Raw genomic sequence first — 26,252 nt, 5'->3', positions numbered from 1 at the left:
TCATTCATAAAGAATTCTAAGAAAAGTAAATGTATCCCAAAAGAATAGTGTTAAAAAGTCATTAAAAGTAATTCCATGGCAGGAAAATCTGTTCCAAAATTAGCTCCAACATTTTTCTAATGAGGGACTCAACTTTGGTTCTGAGGATCATTTTAGACAAAGACTTGTAGCCAAACATGTTCACTTAGAATGAGGATAAAAGAAAAGCACAATATAATTTTAAATAAAACTATCTCACCACATATTCTATGTCTTTTTTCTGTACTTGAAATTCCTATCTCGCTAGCCCTAAAAGGATTCAAAATTGGTTTTTTGAAGCCCTTGACAAAAAATAAGGCAAGCACAAATTATGAATGTTTATATGTAATCAGTGGTATGTGATATTTTTCTGCTGAGGATCTCAAAGCACTTACATTCTCTCATCTTCAAGGATAGACTGGTGACAAGGACCATTAGTCTCTTTTTATAACTTGAACAATCAGTACACAGACCATGGTCCTGTTTTTTAGATCCACTTTTATCAGGTCTATTTCAGAGCTCACCTTCAGCATACAACAATACAAATTTTCTCTTTTCCAACATATATCTCAAGGACTGACATGGACTCAATTTCCACACCCAGCATGAAAAGGTAAACTGATTTCAAAAGAATGAAACAAAAGCATATCCAAAATACATCCAAATTAGCTTTACATTCATGGAACAATTTTGAGGTTAAAATGAGTTAAACAATATACACACAAAAATTTTTTTAAATGTTAAACTAGAAAAATATTTGAGTTCTGTGTGCATGAGAAATGCTCAACACTTTCTCTTCTCAGGTCCATAAACATATATACACTCTCTGCGGTCAGAGTTTCAAAGCACAATGGGTTCCACTAGAACCTGAATCCAGGATAACCAAAGCAATTCCTTTGAGAGAATAGAAAATGTCAACAAAGTGAATTAAAACAGAGGGTTATGGTGGTTTTTCTAAAATAAGAGGTCCTTTGGGTTAAGAAGCCCAGCCTAGAACTGTCAAAATGGATCTACTAATTAATTTCTTCCAATCTTTTAGGTTTATATGAGCCTACCAACTTCTTTCCCCATCCAACTCCTAAATTTGTTTTTATATTCAAATTACAGATTTCAAAGGATTACTACAACATGTAAGTGAGGAGCAGTGTCAAAATGGTAAGATTTGTTTAAGCTAGTCATATCACTCTCCTATTTTTCTGTAAGTTTGAAAATATTTTATAATAAAAAAAATTAAAGACACGCTTATGCTTTAGTGGACTGGACATCAGCACATTGCCAACAAATATGAGTGAGGCTGAGCAGTTCTGGAACTGAATTCCTAACTCCCACCATTTCCACCAATTCATCCCCAAGAATATAAATCAGAACTGAAACCAAGATACCAGTTATGATGGCAGCTAGTCTTTAATTTACACTACTTTTTTCCTCCTCAATCTTCTTCCTAAAAAAAAAAATGTTTCCTATAAAAATGTATAGAGTCATGATGTAAGGTTCAACAAATCTCCTCCACCCAAAGAGTTAAAAAGGCAATTGCATATTGAAGAAATACGAGGCAAAGCTTATAATACCAAGTGAAAAAAAGGAGAAGGATACCTCCGGATTTGCCTCACCAAACAGGGCAATTCAAGAGGCTTGTCTGAATGCTGAGCTGCTGAGAAGGAAAAACCCCGACACCTAGTGTCCATAGGAAAAAATGAAGCCTTGGAGCCACTGCAATTCTTAAGTGTGTGTGGGGGGTGTGGGGGGGAGTGTGTGTGTGTGAGAGAGTGTGTGTGTGTGAGAGTGTGTGTGTGTGAGAGAGAGAGAGAGTGTGTGTGTGTGTGTGTGTGTGTGTGTGTGTGTGTGTGTGAGAGAGTGTGTGTGTGTGAGAGTGTGTGTGTGTGAGAGAGAGAGAGAGTGTGTGTGTGTGTGTGTGTGTGTGTGTGTGTGTGTGTGTGTGTGTAGTTGATCACCCAATTGCAGTTGATTTGGAATATATCTATCTCCCAGAAAAATTTTAATGAAAAAAATTAATACCATGCAAAAATTCCAGTCTCTAACTACCAATCCTTTTCGAAGTATACATCCTGAACCTAATTGTTATAACTGCCCTTAAACACAGCATCTTCTCATCTCAGTTTTTCATTATGACAGGAGTGATGAGAGGGAATTGATGGGTTCATATTGTTAAAAAACCCATGTTCTGAAATAGTAAGAAAAACAGGGCCCTAATTTTTATCCACACTAAAATTACTATAAAAGTTGCATCGCTATTATATCTTTCATCATTGCCTGATTTAGAGATTCATGATCTAGTTCACAGAGCTGTTAAAAGAAATATAATAAAAGAATGCTAATAACATTCCAGAACAAATAAGTACATAGTCTCTAGAAGACTAGTGTTTTCTTCGTCCTACCAGGCAAAGTTAAGGTGTTCTCTGTCAAGTCAGTTATAGCCCTTGGCTTGATCTGAGCCTGAGCCTTTTAATAACAGGATTTAGTGCAAAAAGCAGCTGCACTGGATTGTGAACTGTTACTCAAAATGTTCCCACCTGCAATTACAGCATCCACCAAATGATCAAAACAGGTTAGCAAACTGGCAGGGAAATGAAAACAATTCCTCCAAAATCAACACGTGGTAAGAGTAGAACTGCTGGTTAGCAGCATTTCTTCTGTATCCAGCCTCAATAGCACACATTCATCTAGCTGTGTATTTACATACAGTGCCCATCACTGTAGCATCATAGCAGCTAGAAATGATATCAGTTTAGTCTATGTTGCAATCACATTTTCTCCTCAATTTTCATCTTTACTCGAAACTATTAAAAAAATCCTGGACATCTTGTCTTTGGAGCTATTTGCAAATAACATAGTTCACAGATTTAGCCTACATCTTTTTTATTCCTACTCTAAATTCATAGTAAAAGCAATGCCATTCAAATCTGACAACAAGAAAAATATGTTCTCCTATACCTTTTATCATGAATAAGGTAGCATCCTCCAGTTACATCTTTCTTGATGGTGAAGGGACACAACTAGGAAAATATAAAGGAGAAAGTAGCTAACACTGCATCAGAAAAGCTCTCTTTCTCCTGCTTTTGACATAGGCACAATGTTCAAAATGCTGGTCACATCTCTGCTGAAACAGCCAATATTCTTCCTCAAATGGCAAACAAGTTACCTAAAACTAAATGGAACTGAATAGTTCCAAGGCCTAGTCCCATCGCCATTTTACTTATTTACTGTCCTGGAAAAATAAAATAGGGAAAAAAGACTGGCCATCCATAAAGCTGATGGTCTGATAAGTGCAGGTTTTCTGCCTTTGATTATGGAGAAATGCATCTCAATTAATAGGGAAACTCAGTAGGAATCTCTTGTTTTTCCTTTATTCCTTGTACCCTTGCGCTAGTTTTTAAACCCAGAAACTCCAATTCTTCAAGGTAATGCACTATCACCCAGTGATGACCCGGTAGAGCCGTCACCTTTGGAGAACACCACATTATAATGATTTAATGTCTGTGTAGTATCAATGAATTTACATTGAGCCTCGGCTCACAGAACATTAACAGGTCAATTTTTTATTCCTTTTAAATACAACTATTTCTCAAGGCTCTGTTCAGATGCCCATTCTCTTTGGGACAGGATAGATTTGCTCCAAATCTCATCAGCATGTGCTCTTTTCTTTCCCCTCTCATCATTCTTGGGGTAATATGCAGAGTGCCAGGCTCATGATAAACTTGTCTCTTAGGCCAAAGAAAATTAAACTGCAATAGTTGAAAGTCAACTTGCCCTGATAAAACTGGGCTGAACATGAAAAAATACATCCTACTGACACCTCGTCATCTTAGGCACAGCTATCTCTCAGAGTTCTGACTGCTGAAACTCCTTCTTTAGATTGGTCAGTCTCTCAGTGGACATGCTCCATTGTATGTTCAAGCTATTGGTAACAGAGTTTGATACTAATACCCTAACCTCATTCCTGTCGTGCAGTGCCCTAGAATCTAGCTATGGCCACTGACTGACTTCACCAGCCATTCCGGGCATTAGTCACTAACTGCTCACAAAAGAACTCAGTCTCACTCTGAGCTCAAAAGACTCAGAAACAGCAAGCCTCAATCCTAGTCAATCATTAGAATAAAAGGAAAAGAGAACAAAGAAAATAGGCAACTAAGGAGGGAAAAGAGTAGAACAAGAAGAAATGACAAAAAGAAAAAAATAGTACTATTAGATTTCTAGATTTCAAGATTATTAAAGCACTGGGCAAAGAGAAATGTGGTTCCTGTACCGACTCTACTACTCATAGTTATAGTCTAAGACATCTCTTTTCCACCAAGGTTGTTGAGTCTTAAAAGGGTTAAAAAAAACCTTTAATTTTTTTTATTCGTGTGTGTGTGTGTGTGTGTGTGTGTGTGTGTGTGTGGTGTCTTTGGGTACAGAGTCCCGTATAATAAGACTATTTGTATTCATACTGGCAGAGTAAACACTACATGTTCATGCCCAGGCAGCTCTGTGCTTGTAATTTCAGCAAGAACAGAGCTCTGTCCCTCTGGGACTTCACTATTCTCCCAGTCTCCATTCGCTCAAACACAGAATGAGAGCAGAGAGAAAGCAGGAGAGAAAGATCATGGCAAGAGGTTTCATACAGCACTGCAGCTAGCTTTCACGTGGCCAAAAATCTCATTTTGTGTTTTAATTACATTAGTTAAAGCCATTTCCCTCTCAGACCATGTTCACAAGGGTGCCTTCCATTCCTGAAGACTACACTGTTCAATGAATCAGAATTTAAGTCTAGGACAATGAAGCTTCTTGTTGCTGTTGAGGGGCTGACTAAGAACATGCTACACACAGTGGCGCGAACCTCTGTTTCAATTTGGTGTTAATGAGTATGTACCTACTCCTGCCAAAATTCTATGCACCCTTTCTCCCTAGCCCCCTGTCTTTGCTGTTTGTCAAGGAGTTAAATTAGAAGAACTCACTACAAGTCTGATACTCTCCATCTGGTCCAATGATTCATCCACCTTAATACCAAATCATCTGCTTTTGGTATCCACTGATATACTTACTGAAACAGCCACGCACCTTGCACATATAGTAATATTTTTTTAAAATAATAAAAAAAAGATTCATATAATCTCCACACATCTACCCAGCCTGTTTATGGTAAACACCCAGGTAAAGATTATTCCTTCTAAGGAATGAGATTTATCTAGTATTATATCTGAGGTTGAAATAAAAGAATATCTCTTTTTAGGTGTATTACTGTTATAACCGTATATTAGAAGCATAGTTCAAATCAGGAAGAATTTCTATGTTTGCAGGTAGACAGAGGGTATGGGGCAGAACATGACACTTTATCATAATTAACAGTACACTACCGGAGAAGACTCCAAGGCTAGAAAGTGCATTCTCAGATAACTGTCAGAAACGGGTTCTGTTACCTTCTTCAATGTTTAAACCCTTGGTTCTGATGGCACTCCTTTAAGAAGAATATATCTACCATGCTCAGAACAGCACCAGATTAAATTACTCAAGTGTAAAAAAAAAAATACTAGTATGCAAATACGTATCCAAGTAAGGAAAAACATCAAGAAAAACAATACTTTAAAATGCTTTTATTATAGAAAGTCTCAAATTTCATACATATACAAAAATAGAGAAAATAGTCTATTTCTATGTATCTATCATCTAGCTTCAGTCAACAACTCACGGTCAATCTTGTTTCATCCATATTCCCACTCACCCCCCATTATTTTGAAGTAAATCCTAGATGTCAGATCATTTCATCTGTAACAATTTTAGTATGTATAACTAACAGAAAATACTTTTTTTAAAAGTCAAAACTGTAATATTATTTTTTAAAAATGTAATACTATTACCACACCTAAAACATTAAACAATAATTCCATGATAGCCATTCAATGGTCTCTTTCTCAAGAATTCTACCAACAAGACTACTATGCTGCCTACCATCTGGATCTTAATACTATTTAATGACCACCTCCATGAAAAGTTGGTATTGATGGACACAGATAAAAAAAGAGGGAGGGGGGCTCCACTACTTGCCTCATTTCCTCCTGGAAGCCTGTTCATGTGGACCAGTTGACCTTGATCATCCAACACAAGCTCCGTATACGTCAGCATGTCCGAAGGCAGAGGGGGTGATGGAAGGAATGTTTGAGTGGACATAGAATCCCAGAGTTTGATCAGGGACTAGTGGAGGAGAGAAGTTTGACTAATCAGTGATAATTAGCATTTCAACATGGACAAAAATAAACATTAAGATTTGGTCGATCTGGTTTTACTCTTTCTTTTTGAAGTGTTCTGCCGAGTGTTTAAGTGTTAGACAGAATTCTACAGCTCTCTCAGTTAAAACAGATTTGTAATTATTTTTTACATAATGTTTTTTAGATGCCAAAACTCAGGCGCATTTCCAACAAAGTCAAACCACTGAGTGATTCTCAATCAGCACTAGAGCATTAACAAACACACCAGACCTAACAATATCCCAGGAAAATTAAAATAACTAAACAGTATCAATCCCCCTTAAACAAAAAGAAAGAAAAATCCTAGAGAAACTTGGCAATAGAAGAATAACCAGGAAAGTGACATGACACCCAGCTAATGAAAAGAAACCTCAAGAAGGCAAGACTAAAGTTTCTACTAGAGGTTAAGGAGGAACATCCTTTTCCTAATTATCTCCTCAGATATATAGGCCCACAAACAGAAATTAGCTCACTAGAGGTATATAACTATTTGTAAATGTGCAGGTCAACTAACTCTGCTCCAATTTGAGTAAACAGGTAGATACACCTATCCATTTAAAAACCACTATGATTTTCATTTCCAACTTCATATTACCAAAACAAATGCCTCATGAATTGGGGACAAGTTCACTTGTTTTTTTGCTTGCCTCAAAGCAACATTTAAAACCAATATGACTCATTCATACCTAGATATCCTAATTACTGTGTTTATGTCTATGCTATAGGAATTATATAGAATGTCATTTCTATTTATAGCACTGGCACTGCAAAACAGAATCAATACTCAACTTTTAGGCTAGTAATACTGAATGAAAGTAGCTATGTTTCAAGAGAGAAAACAGAAGAATCTCTTATATTTGTGAATAATACAGGAATTACAGATAGACTGTTTACCAACGCCACATATACTACTTCGGTAAAATTCAAATGTGGTAATATTGGTGGTATTAACTAGGAGATTTGGAAAAATCCTATATTCATAGATTTTTTTTTAAGGACAAATTCAGTATTCTTTGATACCTCATTCTTTATCTGTTGCATTTTTCTGCTGGTGATATACTTTTCTTGCCTTCTATTGATGACAGAAAAATCTGCAGCACAGAGATGATTCACCATAGAGATCAAAGGAATTTATTTTCATATAGAGGATAAGATTCATAATATCATATTTTCATATGCTAGTTTTTATTTAGCTATAATAAATCTGCCGCCAAAGAACTGATACTTTAAACTGTGTACCATGAACTCTATATCCATTTGTATATGTTATCTATATTGATTCTCATCATATTAACCCTAGGCTATCAGCTAGAGGCCTGGTTATCTTGGAAAATAGGAAAACAAGAACTAGAGTTTCAAACCTCTTTAATATCCATAATTTGAATATAGGATTAGGAAATATATACCTGAACATAACGTCTCACACAGGTCATTGTAAACTACCATAAAAAGCATGCGGTCTCAGTTTACTCTCTTCTACTCAACAGAGGCTTCTATCCATACCTTTCCTCCTGTTAACTCATAAAGAACCATCTAACATCTAAGTTGACAGTCACCAAATCTCAAATGAGACAGAAAAGAGAACAATGTCAAGATATTTCCTGTCCTTTAGGAGTGCCCCATTCCAGTCTAAGCTACATCTGATGGAGATTCAAGAAAACCTTGCTTCTTTGAAACATGTCAGAACCCCCCAGTTAGCCACTTTTACCTGTCGAAACATCTCTGGGATATCATAAATGTATGTTGTCCCTAAGGATTGTGCCTGGAACCTCTTTGATTGAAGCAAGTCTTTGGTCACATATGGAGTGTTGATTAACATTCCATGCAGTGGACCCTGTTTGTCTCCATACGCCTGAAACATGATCTGTAGGAAAAAGAGGATGGCACGGGGAGTTGAGACAGAGAAAAAAATCAGATGGCTACCTAGGGGGGCTTTTTTCACAAATGTTATTTCTTGAAACATTTTTGGTAGCTTGAATAGTTAAGATATGTTTCTTAACATTGGCTCTACTCAACAGAGGCTTCTATCCATACCTTTCCTCCTGTTAACTCATAAAGAACCATCTTTATGGTGCTCAGATTAACCAACCATACACTGTAGACTGCTCTCACTTTTTGATTAGTTGAAATCAACAAGAAAGCACAGTGTAAATTTCACATTTCAGAGATAGACTGACAATGCTTGCCTTCTAAAATGATTTGAATACCACATATTCAGAAACAAAGAATGTCAACTAACCAATCTGAGCAGTGCTACTAGTATTTAAGTTAAGGAACAGCTATGCACTGAAGAGAATTCTGTTCTTTCCCCCAAAATAGAAGACCAGATCAAGGCTCTACCATATCATCTATGCTTTAGTTTATTTGATTAGAAGGTACTTGATAAGTATCAGGCACACAAAGGCTTCAAATATTTCTACTACAAGTGGATTTCATTCACCCAGTCTAACCAGTTAATTCTTGTTAGCTTATAAGACATAGTCTATAGTAAAAGAAATACATTTTATTAAATTACATATATCTATATAATATATAGACATATATTTCTGCCTGTATACTATGTCTATAGCTAGCGAATAGCTCCTACAGTGCTTATATTGTCACATAATAAAATCACCACATTAGTTTTTAATCATATTAACTCAAATATTTCTAGAAGAGTACTTCATATTCCATATACTTAGTTTTAGTTGCTTATCAATATTTATAAGGGATGCCATTATTTCAATTCAATTAATATTTATCGAGTGCCCAGAGACTGTCTGACACTAAACTAGGCACTTTATGCATGAATACATAAAATATAGATTCCCAATGCGGTAATACAAATGGAGATTTGGATGTAAGGGTATGTATATATCCCCACATATCTTTTCAGGCCTAAAATATATAAGCTAAGTCTACTATTAATGAAAAGATTTGCAGACCTGCTATACAGGCATAAGAGAATTAAGTGCTTAACTACTTTGAGTATAGTTCAGCTAAGTGAATCCTTGGCTTCTTAGATCAGAAGAACAAATGTGTTCTGCTGACTTGCCAATAATGTCCTATGCTGGACAAAACTTGTCTTGGGCTGCTCAAAATCCCATGGAATAGAGTTCTCAGTCCTCTTCCATATGACCAATGGTGAAAGTCATCAGGTGCAAGGTAGAATTAGCAATATCTTAGGAATGTCAGAGGCAGAATAGTAATGTTTTCAGGGATCCAAAGTGTTAAGTGAGGATAGGTGTTAGTATCAAAGAACGAGACTCACAAGAGAACTTTTAGGGGTGTCAAGATATTCTCTATCAATACTACGATGGTGGTACACAGGTGTATACAGTTTCAGAATGAACTGAACTGTACGTTTAAATGAGTGCATTTTATTAAATGTAAATTGTATCTAAATAAAAGTGATTTAAAAATGTATATTTTTCCCTTACACTACACATTGGATATAAATTGACTTATGCGATGGATTACCCAATATCTTCTCCCACTATAACCGCCTGACATGAGTGTTCATTACAGCCAATACCACAAAAACTATACCAGGAAAATGAAACTCAAGCCAGTCAACCTTGTTCCTTATTGGCAGAAAGAATAAACGATGTGTTGGAGCAAGAGGTTGACAGTAATGTATAGTACTGGAAGCCTCCAAATAATTAGCTAGCTATGTTAATTCCATTTTCAACAATACTGGACATCATAATTAAAAATTGGTAAAGTATATGTTTTACAAATTCATGAAAATATGTACACATTTAATATATCACACACCTTGCACCAGATGCCATCCAAAGAGCTTCTCTTGGAAAACAATCTCTGATCTCATACAGTCTGTTCCCTGAGAACCCTGCACTTATTTTATGATGGCAGAATCATAATCATACTACAGAGAAACTAATTACCTAGTGGTGTAAATTTCTTGAGACTAGAGATCACTTTTTATCTCTTTGTATTCATATTGCCTGTTAACCACACTAAAGGTGGTTAACAAGTTTAATGAACAAAGAAATAAATGATACACATGGTTCTATATCATTTAAAAATTACAAGACTCACTAGAGCAAAGAAAGGGGGGGAAATTGGCAATAAGCATCAAGTAGGCATTAGGAGTGCCAGAACTGAGTTGGAGGCTACTCTTCTTGTGGGTTCCCTCCTCTGGTCATGGGCCCTCCAGTTCACAAGCAGCAGTGGTTGTTGCTCTCAACTGAGGAGCCTTCAGGGCTTCCTAAAAATGCAGGACCCATGGTAAAAGGGGTTCTTCCTCAGGCTAAAGGTAGCGCATTCATTCTTTCAGATACTGATTGGGTGCTTATTTTCTGCCAGGCATAGTAGTAAACCCTGACTGAAGGCATCTATGCCTTTCATGCCTCTGTGTCACCACTAGCCAGTATGAGGGAAATGTAAGTGCTTTCTAATAAAAGAAAGGGGGGAAAAAAGTAGTTATGAAGAACAAACTTATTTATCATAAACATTGAAATCTCAAGTGGCCATCTTATTTTTCACAAGAATAGACCTGCCTTGAAGCCATTGTAGAAGTTAATTAAAAACATCCCTACCCATGGAAAGCTTTGACTGAAAATGTCTTTAAAGTTGCCCTGAAAAACATCAAATGCAGCAAAAATTATTGAATACTCTTTCTCTTGCTAACCCCTTGCGCTCTTGCGCACTTCTCTCTCTCTGTTTTAACTGTTCCCTTCTCATGGGATAGATTTCTCTGGCCATCTAACTGGGAATCAAAGCACAAAATGAAAGGTCACTCTGACAGCTATCCAAACTCAGATTTTCAAAATTCATCTTCAAAGTACTGGTAAAAATGTCTTTCTTTACCTTTGGTCTCAAATTTAAAAGGACATAGATAAAAACAAGAGACATAGAATCTCTTCTTGGCACCCAATGCATAGAACAGACTGAAACCTTTGTGTACACACACAGGAGCAAGTTCATCCTTTAATTGGAAGAAATGTACTTCCCAAGTTCAGGGCAAAGACCTGAAATAATATCCTAGTTCTTTTATAAAAAGATGTAAACAATGGCGAACCAACCTAAATCCAGTACCACAGCAAATGGCCCAAATATTTAGAAACTAAGGTGATGAAACAGATTAATAAGGAATTCTCTGTTATCACAGAACCAATCCACTCAAAAAGTCACTTTCCATTTTCACATCTTGATTTTTCTACCTGAAAAATGGGTTAAAGTTTTCCACTTCGCTCTTTTACAGATATACAAAACTGTGAACTCTTTGAAGGAAAGATAATACGTGTAAATGGAATAACATAATGGGTCAATATGTTAAAGTCACTGCTTGATCTTGCTCAAGTTATATTATGTTGAAATTTTCCTCCTTTAAGATGGAAGTTAATGACACATTTCAACAATTCTCCTTTCCTTACTTGGCAATGAGCGGTCTAACTAGGCTGAAAACAGGAAGAAGGACAAAGATTGCTCAAGCAGCCCAAGAGCTTCTAAGAACGAGCCCTAAATTACACAATTATTTCTGGAGTTACATTCACTTGGCATCTCTTAGGGCTCAACAATACATGACAAAAGATTGAAAGTTGTATAACACCCAGGATTAAGAACACAGGCACATGTTATAAAGCAAATGAAGTTTTTCAAATTCTTGTAATCATTTAAGCTGATGGAGGACAACCCCATTAGGTGAACCAATGGGATTTATGAGTTTAGGTCTTCCATAACAAGGGCAAGTGGCTTATCTGTAAGACCAAATAAAAACCTTGAGGAGCCTGCTTGACGACTATACCTGTGCTGTCCTGGAGTCAGTCACTTCCTTGTACAGGCTGATGTCCAAGTAATAGCCAGACTCGTTTGTCAGGAAGAGGCGGATGGGAATTGCTTTTCCAGTTGGTGTCAGGCGAATGTTGATTTTCAGTTCTGCCTGGAGGACGCGTAATTTCCACAGCCGACTTCCATAGCGCATTACCATGCTCCGCACAGATTCCTCAATCTGACACAGACACAGCATCAAGCACAAGACTTAAATACCTTGTAACTAGGACCTGTTTCAGGTCTGCCCATATTTGGGAAAGGAGGAATGAGAAAAGATGCTGGTTTCTAGAGATGTATACTACATGTTTTCTTTACAAAAAGTCAGATAGTTTCTCCCCGACCCTACTCATGCTTAGAACAAGTCAGGGACAATTTCATGCTGGCCTGTCATTTGTGTAGTTGCACCCATATCTGTGCAACTACCTACTCCTTTCCCAATTATATTCATACCTTATACCAAAGATCTGCAATATCTAAAATTACAAGCCATGGGATTTAAGAGAAAGCCCCAAATATGAATAAAATCTCTAGTTAAATAGCTATTAAGTAGCATTTATATGCATGGTTACTATGTTTCATTGTACTTACAGGACTTTAAATCAACATAGCAATTACCACCATGAGCTTTTTTCCATACATTTTTATTAAAGTTTATAATATATGTCTCTTGGTAAATTACACAAATTAAAGACAGACAATTTGTAGGTGGTGCTTCATAGAATGTTCTCTCTAAATAGAGCATTGAAGCTTCATCATTGCCAAGTGCAACTGGGCTTTAAGTATATGAAGCAGATATTCCCTAGTTTCTCTAAGCTTTATATCAAAGCAGCTTAGTGCTTCTAGTTTTCAGGGTTAGGTGAGTTTTTTTTTGTTTTTTTTTTTTTAAACCAAATGGCTTTAGATGTGATTTCTCCTTATTGACATAGTAAAGCAAAAACATTTTTCCTAATACGGCTGCAGGCTGCTAGGACATATTCAAAGTTAATGTTTTCTTAAAGGAAGTATCTTTCTAAAATGCTTTCTCAACTAGAAAATATCATAAATATCTCATACCACCCTTCACTTGTGGTTCTTCGGAAGTATGTGCCAACCTTGTAGTTTGTTTCTACATCACAAAATTTCAGGTATTGGGTTTCAAGGAGTTAACTTCTCTATTCCCACTCTTGCTTGTTCACCAAGAGGTATGTATGCATGCTTTTCTCAAGGGAACAAAAGTCAATAATCTTTCTATCTAGGAAATTGACAGCTATCTATAATTAGAAAGGCAGAGCCCAGATATATGAGTGTTTGGAGTAGAACAGAGAGGTTGCTATCAAAAACTCAACGAGAAATGGTACGTTAAATCCAAAAATATACATAGTTATAGAGGTCTAGACCATGTTTAAGTCTTTCAGTTTCATCAGTTCCAGAATGCTTGGAAGAACCTTTGTTTAAGCTACATGATGAGACCTGACACTCAGTGAGTAGCGTTTTTTTCTTTGGTTTTCTTGGGAGCTTAAGGCACTTTGGGTTTTTGAGGAAAAAAAAGTAGAAACGATTTCTTAGGTCTCAAATACTAAGTTCAAAAAGCAAAAGTCCATGCCTATAACTGATCTTGAGAAAGGGATATACTGGTTCTCCTATCCAAATACCACAATATCATGATAGAAAAAGGTTAGAGGGAGCAGGAACAGAGAGCAGCCTGTTTTTATTATACCTGGGATAAAAGATCAAGTACAGAATCATCTTGTTTTCTTTCTTTAAATCTTAAGGAATGCATTTCAGAATAGAGCCTCAGGGAAGAAAACATATAAAACACACGAGGCAGTAATTTTGCCAAAATGCCCAATAATAGCAAAGTTAATTATTCTAGATGAGAAATCCAAGGGCATTATATAACATAGGACCACTATCATGGGAAATATCATAAAACAGGTACCGATGGAAGAAGAGAAAGGTTTTTATGTTTTTGTACTGTTTATAAATGGCCAGTAAGATAAGATCATATCACCTTCAGTTTTGAGGTCTGCTTTCAATGGCTATATCAAATTTTTGACACCATCCCAGAAATCCAGTCTTAAAAGCATTCTGTGAACTTTAAAGATCAAGGACTTAACTAGCTGACTAAGAGTCCCTGTTTCCAGGTCCATATGTGAATAAATGTGAATGAATTCCCTTGCTTGTGCTTTTAGTGCTGGGAGAGAAGCGAAGGAGAAATGTACCTTTGATGGGTCCATGATGACTGTAGGCACAAAGTTGAGGAAGATGTGGTTGCAGTCAGTACGGACATTTGTATTGTTAAAAGCGACTTCCAACTCATCCATGGCTTCTAGGAGCAGTCGCTCCCCTTCGTTTTGTAGATATTCAAAAGAAGCTTCCTGTGTGGGAAATCAAGATAAACATTAATGTGTTTTAAAAGAGGCAATAAAGAAATGGCTATTATAATTACGTAAGCAGTCATATATCATGGATCATACGGCACCTGCTACAGATGTTATTTACCTTTCTCCTCAGCCCAATAACCACAGGCAGCAGGGGCAGGCAAGGGTCAGATAAAGAGTTCCTGCAGCCTTTCCTCCTGCCTCTTAGTGTATCATTTGCTTCAAACGGGTAGAGATGCTTGGGCATTCCCAGAGCTAGAACCCCAATAGGGTTACATCTCACATATGCCAAACAGGGCAGTTTAGAAAGAAAATCTATTTAGAAAGGAAAAGTTGAAGGTGGGTTATGGCTATGGGATGCAGTAATAACTAACGCACCAGGAAGCGCCTTGCTGTGTACAGAAACCACCCTACCTCTTTACAATGGGGTGGCCTCAAACTTTTCTCCTTACCCCCTATTGTCACCTAACTCTTTCTGTGACTTTCCTGTTTGCATGCTTTTCCCTTTCTCAAGTGAGTACTATCATGCAATGCTCCCATAACCAAGAAAAATCAAATGAAAGGAAAAAAAATGCCTTTTATTATATGGAATATTTACTTCTGTGAGAGAAATGACTCTCAAGACGTTTACTGGTTATTAGAGAGTGAGATGAAAAGGAACAAGAGCCTTGATTCAAACAGTGAAAACCTGATTTTGAACCATGCCTGTTCCTCTGTCCCTTTCCTCAGGGATAACTTCCCATTAAAGTACAACACCCACCTTGGTGACCAGATCAGAATGTCTGATGATTGCACGGACAAAGAACCTGTAGTCTGTCACTTCTGTGCCAACTTCCACCTTGGCTGCCCCAAGATACAGGTGCATCTTGTGATTAGCACATGGAATGGCAGTAAGGTCAAAATTTCTCATCCGGTTCAGCTCTAACTGGAAAGCAAGGGCAGGCTCCAGGTGACGGTAGATACGATCCTCTTCAAACTGAGCACAAGAAGTGGAGGTAAAAACAGCTCATAAGAGGCTGTTCCAAAATTATATCATGAATGTGTATGTAAAAGAGATGCTTAAAAATAGAAACATAAGCTATGATGTGCTAATGAACAACAAAAATGAGCCACATACAAAGATAATGCCATAGCTTACACAAGATTAGGCACTAAAATACCTATTTATTTCCCAAACTTTCATTGTTTATGCTTTCACAAGTGGTGATGCTCTCCATTAAAAACAAAGGAACAAACAAAAATAGCAATTCCCTCAGAACTCCTATAGCATTTTATATCTTTATAATTCATTTTTTACAATTAACTACAAACTGCTTCACATTAATAACTACCGCACATACCAGAGTTTTGGGTTTATCCAACTAGTCTAAAATACTCATGAGCAAAATCTATGTCTTATACAATTATCATTTCTGACACAGTACAAAAGGACATAGTAAATACCTGACAAACATCACATAATTTTTAAAAACAGATATTTGGCTTTGGAACATACTATATCCATAGATACATAATTATTTATATATCTTTTTAAAGAGTTGTATTAACATTTACAGTATGTTTTGCTGAAATTAAATTGTTTTTCCAGAGTACATGTAATTGAGTGAATGAAGAGAGAACACCAAAAATACAAGCTGGTAAAAGGAACAAACCAACATGGTCTGAAATTCTGTATTTTAAAATTGAAAAACTAATGCACATACACAAGATTTGAGTGTAAATGAACTGTCTGTAGGTGACAAGAATAATCTTATGTACAACAGTCCTTTCATATCACATCATTAGGATCATCCTAAAGCATAAAGATGATTTTGAAAGTTATTGCTTTCTTTGGGTAGGACAATACATTTGATTGTTTCCTAACCAAACTTTTTCAGAAGTGAATCCTTAGTTCTAAGACACATGTAAGGCAAAGGGAAGCAGAAGGTCGACTAGAGAAAAAAATGGCAAGAAGAGCATATGGCAAAGATAAGCTACTCTTGGGCTTTTAAGAAAAAAAGGAGGCGGGGGGAGCGGGGAGAGAAATTGGTTCTTACCTTATCCCTTGCTCGGAATGTGAAAAATTTAGGGAATTCTCTCTGTGTTAAAAGAAGGGGGAAATGTATCAGTCCTTCATAGCTATGGCTCTTTGGGGATAAACACACAGTACAGAAGCACTCAAGCATCTAGAAGACAGTTTCCTAGAAAACACGCTCCTTACCAAAGCTGAGCCCAGGGAATGTGAATGATCCTCTGGATAACCATCACTTCGACCCCACTTCCAAATTTGAGAATCGTCACACTAATAACCTAACTTCAATAGCTACTTTCTCCTAGGAAAAAATAATTAGTATTTTTTCATCTCCCAAGTAAAAAAAAAAAAAATCTTCCTGGTGTTGCTGTTGGCACAATCTGGCAAATAAAACCAATATACCCTAATGCTGCAGCACCGCAATAGTAGTTACTGGACTGATTTCCCAAGTTTCCCCTTAAGAAACTCTTAAAATGTAAGCTAGCTAGAAAGCATAGAATACTCAATTCATGTTTTTCCACATTCACTCTCAAGTCAATAACTTCAAAGGTTTAAAGAATAATGTTTCGAGACAAAGAAAAGTATAAGATGTTGCACTGGTCACCACCATTCTATGCATAAGAAAGAATGGGGGCGGGGAACTAGTGAACTTGGAATCATTTGGTCTTACTGCTCTTTTGCAGGGCATTATAAAAGAAAGCAACCAATTTACTAGAACCTTATTAATTAACAAAGATGAATTCAATTAGCAGAGTCCATTAGTTTCTGAAATTTAACTTATTAACACCAAATACCCCTGTTTCTCGGATGGGAAGCTCTACTGGCAGTGTTGGAATCAAGTCATTACTATTTGCCTCTATAGGAGGTTTCATTAGGCATCTTCTTCATTATGAGTGCAATATAATGAAACTCTTATTAGTACAAGGCAGAAAGACCAGGACTAGCTGCCTAAATATCCCTCAATAAGCTTTAGGAACCATGAAGGAAACCTGAACTGAAATAAGAGCCTTCTAGGTGGCAGGAGCTCTCACATGTTGTCTCCTTGAATGCTCTCAACAACCTCTAGAGGTAGGTATCCCATTTTCCAGCTGAGGAAGCCATGACTAAGTGATATGCCCAGGATCACAAAGCCAGAACATGAACTTGGGTCTCTTTAATGCCAGAGACCATGCCCTTTCATCTCTACCACTCTATCTCTCAAGTATAGGGTAGTACCTTTCTATTCTTGTTAAAATCCAAATTCCTTATTTAGAGGACTTCTCTTTGATGAGACCAAAAACAAAACAACAACAACAAAACCACCACGGAAATTTTTTAAAAAAGCAAAAACCAAACAAAATATGCTGAAAACTTGTGGTTCTTGAGTTTACTGAGAACTTGAATACCTTCCACAGGTATTATACCTTACCCTCACTTGCACATTTTTATAGCTTACAGAGTTAATAAATCTTCTTATATTTTCTTTGGCATTTTAACTATAAAACTGCATTTAACAGGCTTCTAGGAGCTTGTTTAGCAAGACCAGGCCTGGGTCTTTAAAAGTCCTTTGAAAATGGATTTTACACAGCACTGATCTTTTACTAATGGTGTTTTCATTCTAAATAATTCTCTAATGCCCCTGAAAAATACTGAAAACATGAGATGACTTCAAGGTTAGACAGGAAGATGTGCGGCTGCATTGTCAGGTTTCATGCTCAGGGATTTATATAATCTAGTTTTGGTTTTATACTTGAGAGGTATAGCTTTCAGAGCATTAGCTAAGACTAACAAGTCAAAAAGGAAGAGTAACAAAATCCTTCCATGAAATTTTCGCAAAGAAAAGTCAAGGAAAGTGATAATACAGTCTTTTAAGCACACACTCTTGTATTCTGCCTTAACTATTAATTAATTAAAATGTTTATTTAGTATACCATTTATTCAAGTGTGTTCAACTGTAGGACCAAAATCATTTTCCTTCAGAAACATAACAGTAACCAAAAACTCTCCTGCTTTCTTTACCACTAAACCAATCAAGAAAATTTGTAGTAACTGAAAGGCATGAAAATCGAACAATGTGAATGGAAACATCTTTACCACAAATAATGAAGGAGATTAATTCTTGGCAGATGTGGGAAAAGACTACAAATCAGAAAAACCACTTTCATTAAGGTTAGCTAAGAAAAGGTGTTATGGAGATGATATAAGCAAACTTTGGAAAACTTTTTGAGTAAATTTTTAGCTCCACAGTAAAGTTCTCAATTTAAGCATGAAGCATTCAGACCAGAAGATGGCAAGAACTTCTGTGCAATGGAAAAGCAGGATCAATGAGCAATTCTTCAAGTCTAAGGACTTTTATAAAAAGTCACCTCTTTTGGCACTCAAGAATCACAAAAACACAGAAAACACAGGAAAGAAGAAATACAAAAGTCTGATCCTACAGTTTTAGTAAATTCCTTCATCCTATCTCCTCACACTGGCAATTTTTCCACTAACAGCATTCATGCTTATTCTATCACTAATGTAATTGCTTTCCAGACATTCTACTACTGTTATGGGCAAACATCATAATTGAAAGTACACAAAGAAAAACCCTCTTAGTGTTCTGGTACCAAAAAACAAAAGAATGAGACATTTCTCAGGAAGAAATTATACCCCTGCTGTGTTCTAATCAGCCAACCATCATCAAGACAATCAAAATAATTTGCCTAAATTAGCCAATCAAGACACCCTGCAAATCAGAGAATGTGAAAACCTGCAACAGAACACATCATAGCTGATTATGATACTAATAATCGTGTTAAAAACCTAATGAGATGAAGAAATTGAAAGCTTGCTGGTGCAATTCTCTTTTACCTCAACATGCTGAGAACTAATTATATACACTGTAATTAAAACAAAAACCCAAACCAAAGCTTCTGAAAAACTAATAGTTGATCTACTAGCAAAGAGAATTACCAATTTTTTTCAGCTTATTGAGATATAATTGACATATAAAAAAAATTTTTTTAAAGACATGAACTTCTAACCATGATAACTTTTCAATAGTGGAATCTGCCTTCAGGTCCAAATAATCCCAAACATTTAATTTTAAAGTGGAAGTCATTCACATAAACTCAGTAAAAGTACAACTATCTCCTAGGTGACTTATAGCAGAATCTCAGGAAATCTTATAAACAAGAAACAAAAGAGAAACTTAACAGATGCAAAACTGATGTAGAATCTCATCACAATTTTTGGACCTGATGCTTTTGCATAGGTGGCAAAGGATAAGAAGAAATCTTGAAAATAGACATTTTAGTATCTTTTACAAAACTTGGCTGAAAAAAATATGGAAAGCTTCAAAAAGTATAATACTTATATTCCATTTAATTAGCACCTTTTGCTTAACTTTTTGGAACCTGAAATGTGAATGAAACTAACAAAGACTTAATACTACTTGAAACTGGAGACCTGCAGCTTATACAGCTGCAAAATTCAAAGAGCCTGTTCTTTTGCTTTCAAGGCTTCAATTTTTTTTTTTAATATGGAGGAGATATTTATAACAATAATAGGCATGTTTTTTTCTCAAACTTTCTACTTAAATATCGATGTTAAGTAGTTAGTCAAATCCCATTATATGTATTTGATTTAATTAGATGATTATGGAAACAGACTCGACACCAAGCCTCCTTAATGCTAGTAAATACCGCCAGCTCAGAAGAACAGTCTCTAGGTAGAATCAAGAAACTAAGGTAGCAGCAGACATTCCAATGGACAGCTCTCTAGAGACTGTGAAGTTTAAGCAATGAAGTTTTATAAATGCTTATAGCCTTTACTGGCATCTAAATAAATACCTAACAACATGTATACTCTCTAGGAACCTCTACTCTGGCCCTCATTTGCCTTGTTCTGGTTCTGAAACAGTCTGAGAGACGACTGTGTAACAGCACAGCTGTTTTATTCCACAGCAGCCAATATTGTTCTTGAACTAAACTTGGTAACCTTCCTCCTCTCCTTGCCCCCTCATGGATGCATTCGCTCTTCTATTCAATAATATAGGGATTTCGCACTGTAGAACAGGGGAGACTGCATACATCACAGTGGATTACCAAGAAGCCAGAGAGATCAAGGGATTCATTTCTAACACTCATGCAAAGCTTCCTCTTTTTCACACTACACTAACTATGGGGCAAGCACACATCAGACGACATGACAGAGGCTAAGCATCCTTCATGAATGGCAAGCTACCACCAGCAGAAGAACTTATAGGAGCACCACGACAGTGAGCTCTAGATTTGTACAACTCCTGCCAAGGCTTCCTGGCTATCATAGATCCTGGATGGAATTCAGTAATAGTTGCCCTTGCCCCCTGTGTAACCACTAATTATTTCTAAGGAGTCTAAGATAAAAACACTCCAAATCCTCTAAAATGCAACTCTTCAGAGAAAATCCAGTCTACACCTAAACTCTAATTTCTCTATGTCCTAAAACAACGTTTCCTACACTCGTGACAAATCAAGTCACTTGATAATATAACTGATGTCCCACTTCGCGCCACTATAAATAGGAACTGGTCAATGATTCCCGGGAAAGACCCCCTGCTGGGCTCGTTTCCTAGCAGATTTTGCCTATACATGTCTCTATTCAACCTAAATCCAGATATTTAGCATAGCAGGGAGAAAAAAATTATTTAAAGCTGTAGATATACTCTAGGGCATGACACAGATTCAGCGATAAGACAGGACATTTTGCATATATAAAACACACAAAAAAAAGTCCATGAGAATTAATTGCTTTGGCTTTTAAAAATTTTTAGTAGTTTTAATTTATCACGGAATGCTTATTATAGGAAACCAGTTAGTATGCTATATGAAGACTCCATCTGAACCATTAGGAAAAAGGATAACGATTTTATAAATTCAGTATTATTCTCTAGAATAATATATTACTCCAAAGTCAGTGAGAAAAATAATGATGCTAATGCTTAAGAACCTAGCCTAATACTCTTCCCAAATCCAGGGTCTGGCTCTGGCACGTCTACCTTAGTTCTGATCAGCATCTACCAATGATAGTATTTATTCACAGGCTCTCATATTCCATCCCCAAGTATCAATTTTATTCTCTAAGCTCTTGATTTTTCTTCCTAAAGCCCCAGGGTTCTCTTTAAGCTCCTCATACTTCTTCATTGCTTCCAGTTTCCTATCTAAAGCTATTGATTGATATATATCTGTACTCTGCTTGGCTTCCTGACATCAATAACACAGGAGAGTTGTGCAGTCCACAGCATTTCCTAAAGCATTTCAGAAAATCTTAGCTCTTTAGTTTGCAGAGTAGGCTCTTGTTTCTCTACAGACTAGACCAACACGGTGAACTGTGAGAAGGGAAACAAAATGTCAAGAGCCAGAGACCTAATAAACAAAACAGTAATAAAAGCAACTACACATAGGTCCTAGAGTTTAGAAAGTCCTTTCCAGAATCCCAGATGTTATCTTCATTATTGTAAATGAACAGGGCTTGAAAACTAAATTACCTTAATTGCTAAAACAAAATAAAGTTCTTATTAGGAAAATAAGGACTTCCTAACATCCTCTGGAATCTCTGCTACATTAGAATTAATTTTTAAAGAAATCTTTGGACTACGATCATATTAAAGAATGACCTCTTGATTGCAACCTGGATTTTTGGCCTTACTGCTATCATCATAGTGGGTATATGGGTATACCATAGTTTAGATACCAGGCTAACTTACTTTTCTTTTCTATAACATTTTTAATGTCATAAATATTAACGGTTAATTCAGTTAAATTGGAAAAAAAGCAACTTAACGCTCAATTCTTATTTTCTGCTCTTGGAATTAACATAAGACAAAAGTACCAACCTAGGCTCTGCTAAGGCATTTTAAATAATAGACAATTGTTCTTCAGAACTGAGAATTCTCAATAATAGAACCTGAATCTGTCTTTGGTAAAAGCCATGACCCCAAAGTGCAACTGGCAGTTCTTGATTATTGATTCACTATGTACGCAGAACAAATTACTAGTTAACTCCTACCTCATTCATTCAGATAAATGCATGTACTCATCCTTAATTATTTCTCAGAAATATATTGAGAATTTGTTACAGGGTGAAAAAAGAAAAACCCTTTAGCTTGAAGAAGACTGTAGAAGAACTGAATATGCATTACAATACTTTCTGAAAGAAGAGGGACCAAAAGCCTGTGCAGCCCTTCTAAATAACTCACACACATTCTGTTTAAATAATCAGTGGCAAATGCAAAAAGCAGTTAAGTAATCTTTCATTACTGTTCCTTTTACTTACATGAAATCTCTGATCCACCTCATAGCTGATCTGTTTTCTGAAATCCTTTCAAATGAAAGAAAAGAAGGAAAAACAGCAGAAGCTGGCAATTAGTAATAAAATTAAAACCAATCTGATTAAAAGGTGATATTTTTCTTAAATTTATAGAAAAAGTTATTTCTCTGCATAAATTCTATAATTAAGCATATGATTATAATTCCACTATTTTATTTTTTAAAATACTAGCAGCAGCATATAATATATTAGAAGCGTAATTCACACGCCAATACCTTTTGTGCAACCAGGAAAGTAAGGCGCCGGATTCCATGCTCAACCAGGGTAGCTTTCTATGAAGAAACATGTAAAACATAGGATATATGAGATCTCCATTCATCTTAAATTTCACCCCATTCAATCCTTGTAAGGCTCTGAATGGGCTAAGTACCCTTTCTGGTTATCTCTGTCTTGGCTCAGAACCTTCAAACTTGCAAGTAAACAAATCTCAACCTGGCTCCTGAGACTAAGTCTTACGGAATAGGTTTTATACTGATCTAGACAAAACTGAGAGAAAACTTTGGGTATGGGAAGGGCTCATATGAAGTTACCTAAATTCTCTTAAGAACTGATTCACATCTAAGCAGACCGCAACATAATTTCTGCTTATAGAAGTCACAGGGTTGGGCATGTTTGAATGTGAAGATTAAAACCAAAACAGAAGCTAAATGAAATTGGGTCATTCAGGTCAGAGGGAAAAGAAGGAATTTTCATAAAACAGAAAATTCAGGTTCTAACCTGTTGTTTACAGATAGCACCTATCATCAGATACAGCATTCCTAGAATTCAACCTAACAAATACTGATCTTTTCATTTCTTCTAAAACATTTCCCCTGTACTATACATGAAGGTATTTTAAAAAAAATATTTCTTTAAAAATTGCTAAAAGCAATGTTTAACAGGCTTTTAAATTTAGTGATTATTCACATCACCACTTGGCATAGGTGAGCAGTATATAAGAAGGCAAAAGAAACCAGAAGTTTCAAGACAGTCTCTTATATGAGTCTTGGGCCTTCATATCTAAGCTTTCTTATACTGCTCATTTATTTCAAAAGGCAGAGACAAAGAAACAGATTAATGAACTAAGTAAACAACATAATCTGAAGGGTCCTTAACAAAGAGGGGTTATGTGGCAGCAAGTAGAAAAGCAATCCTACTAGTTAAATGACTTGGGAAAATATATGAATAACACAAACAGAAAAAATACGTGGATTTTCATAACCTACATCCAAAGTTTAGTTTTATCACATTCCCTGCAATAACTCTAACCAAGAGATATGTTCATGAATCGATTCTTGACTTTCACAATACTATATATTTTTAATGTCCAAACTGGTGTCCCCATATAGACAAGCACATTCTCTGGGCCATTTCCTCCTACTGGAAAACCATTTCTGCTTTGGCATTGCTTAGCAATAAAATTAATTAACATAAGCAAAAGATAACTGAAAAAATAAATTTCCTAATAGTAAATTTCCTTGTCAAATATAAATTTTGGTTCAACCACGTTTAACAATGATCCGTATTAGCAATATACCCGTTAGAGTAAATAACCAAGTATTGATACCATATTAAGAAAAGGGAGGCAAAGAGGGAGGGGTGGGTGTGAGTTGGTTGTGGTTCTCAACCTCTCAGTGTGCCAAGGAACAGAAACATTTCTTCTGACACCGACAAAGAATTCCACTACAGCCAAGTCCTTCAAAGACAAGCATCAATAGCTATGTTCAGGCAAGGGAAGAAAATAACTTTAATAATGCCATGATTTAAAGTCAAAATTGTTATTGCTTTTAAAATTCCACAAGTGGCTGACAATAACAGCAGAGCAACAGGATTCTGATTACATTGTAATAATGTGGGTCTCACAGCAAGTCCACAGCTATTACCCAGCGATTAGGCGTCAGCACCTGGAGAAACTCCATTTACACTGACTGCTTCAATCTCCTCCACAAGTCATTTACAAATATATGATCCTAATTTCTACGAGAGAAAAAAAAGACATGCTGGGACTAGAAAATTATTTGGACAATTTGGATCAACCTATTTGATAGTTTAATGTGTGCTTTTTTTTAAAAAAAGAAACTTTTTCTAAACTGCTAGAAGCATGATCATGAAGTGAAAGACAAAACTAGTTATCTCTTCAGTTTTTTCAAAAAATTGCTTTTTCTTCATTTTTACATTTTTTTTTTCAAATATTCCTGGATAAGCATAGTATCTGATGCAGTTAATAGCTTCCGTAGGCTTGGAATGTTGGCATAGTTTACCTTTACCCTTCTGAATAGCCAAAGGCAAAGACACTGGATTTCTCTGTGCCTCAAAAAGGAAAAAAATAATCTCTTATTGCCAATTAATAAGTATATGTTGTAAACTGCTTCTTTAAATCCACATGTGATGATATACAACACATATAGATCTTAAAAAAGCCTACAGTAAGGGCAATTAGTGCCTCAAAGCCTGGGAAGAAAATTTTGGACTATTTCATCATGCAGCAGCAGCAGCAGCCATATACAACATTAGGACTCCTTCAACTAAGATTACCTTGGTCCCTGGTCTCAGGTTAATTGTATGTGGTCATGAGTCAAGGGCAAGAAAGAAGGTAAATTTCTCTTCTAAAGAAAAATTCCAAAGCATATCCTCTATTTTAACTTCTTGGTAAGTACATTTTCTTCATGTTGGCCGCAACAGGCACAGGTCAGTATATGTGCTGTGAAAGTATCATGGGGCAAATGCTAAGACACATGTTAAGCACAAAGTTACCATCTTTCCCTGGGTATCTACCATTAGCATTACCTTTCCATTCAAAGAAATGTGTCTTGTCATTAAGGGCACTTTGGCATCTATCACGTATCACAATGAAATGTAACTATGCAGACTATTGTTTTGAGCCTGCCTAACCAGTCCCTCCAACTAGACTAGAAGCTTTTTTAGGGCTAAAAATGTATTATTTACTTAAGTATCAAGATCTGTGCCCCCTAGAGATGGCATCAAAGCCTAAATGCTAATTTTTGCTCTATCATCTACCAGCTCGTGATCAGGGCTTAATTAATCTCTCCGATCTTGAGCTTTTCCCCATGTCTACAATTGGAATAATTCCTGACTAATCTAATCCCATGGGATTGTGGTAAAGTGCAAATAAAAAACTTTCCACCAATAGTTCTTTATAAATAAAAATTATTATGACTGCTAATAAATTTATGTTGCCCAATTAGAAATTAAAGGGAGAAAAATATATTTTAGTTAGGGATACTCAGAGAAGTCTTCATAGAAGAGGTGAAATCTGAAAGTTTTTAAAACAAGTAGGATCGTGTGTGTGTGTGTGTGTGTGAGAGAGAGAGAGAGAGAGAGGAGAGGAGAGGAGAGGAGAGGAGAGAAGAGAAGAGAAGAGAAGAGAAGAGAAGAGAAGAGAAGAGAAGAGAAGAGAAGAGAAGAGCAGAGCAGAGCAGAGCAGAGCAGAGCAGAGCAGAGCAGAGCAGAGCAGAGCAGAGAGCAACATTCCGGGCGAAGAGCAGTAGAAGAGATAAAGTAAACAAGGTCGAT

At 36.3% G+C, this 26,252-nt stretch overlaps 1 protein-coding gene across 7 annotated transcripts in view; it reads right to left on the bottom strand.

Annotated features, from left to right (window-relative positions):
* The window catches only part of ACACA (acetyl-CoA carboxylase alpha), a 242,740-nt gene that overhangs the window by 80,938 nt on the left and 135,550 nt on the right, over positions 1 to 26,252 (bottom strand). For all 7 annotated transcript variants that reach the window (XM_023522859.1, XM_023522860.1, XM_011379399.2 and 4 more), the window contains 8 exons: positions 22,955 to 23,011; positions 22,686 to 22,730; positions 16,435 to 16,476; positions 15,159 to 15,374; positions 14,240 to 14,395; positions 12,013 to 12,216; positions 7,969 to 8,124; positions 6,061 to 6,207 (listed from right to left, as the gene is read on the bottom strand). In XM_023522859.1, the coding sequence (XP_023378627.1) occupies positions 6,061 to 6,207; positions 7,969 to 8,124; positions 12,013 to 12,216; positions 14,240 to 14,395; positions 15,159 to 15,374; positions 16,435 to 16,476; positions 22,686 to 22,730; positions 22,955 to 23,011 (1,023 nt within the window). The remainder of the gene's footprint in view (positions 1 to 6,060; positions 6,208 to 7,968; positions 8,125 to 12,012; positions 12,217 to 14,239; positions 14,396 to 15,158; positions 15,375 to 16,434; positions 16,477 to 22,685; positions 22,731 to 22,954; positions 23,012 to 26,252) is intronic.

Source organism: Pteropus vampyrus, unplaced genomic scaffold, assembly GCF_000151845.1.
Source record: "Pteropus vampyrus isolate Shadow unplaced genomic scaffold, Pvam_2.0 Scaffold358, whole genome shotgun sequence".
Classification (NCBI taxonomy): domain Eukaryota; kingdom Metazoa; phylum Chordata; class Mammalia; order Chiroptera; family Pteropodidae; genus Pteropus; species Pteropus vampyrus.
This window is presented reverse-complemented; position numbering and strand designations above follow the sequence as displayed.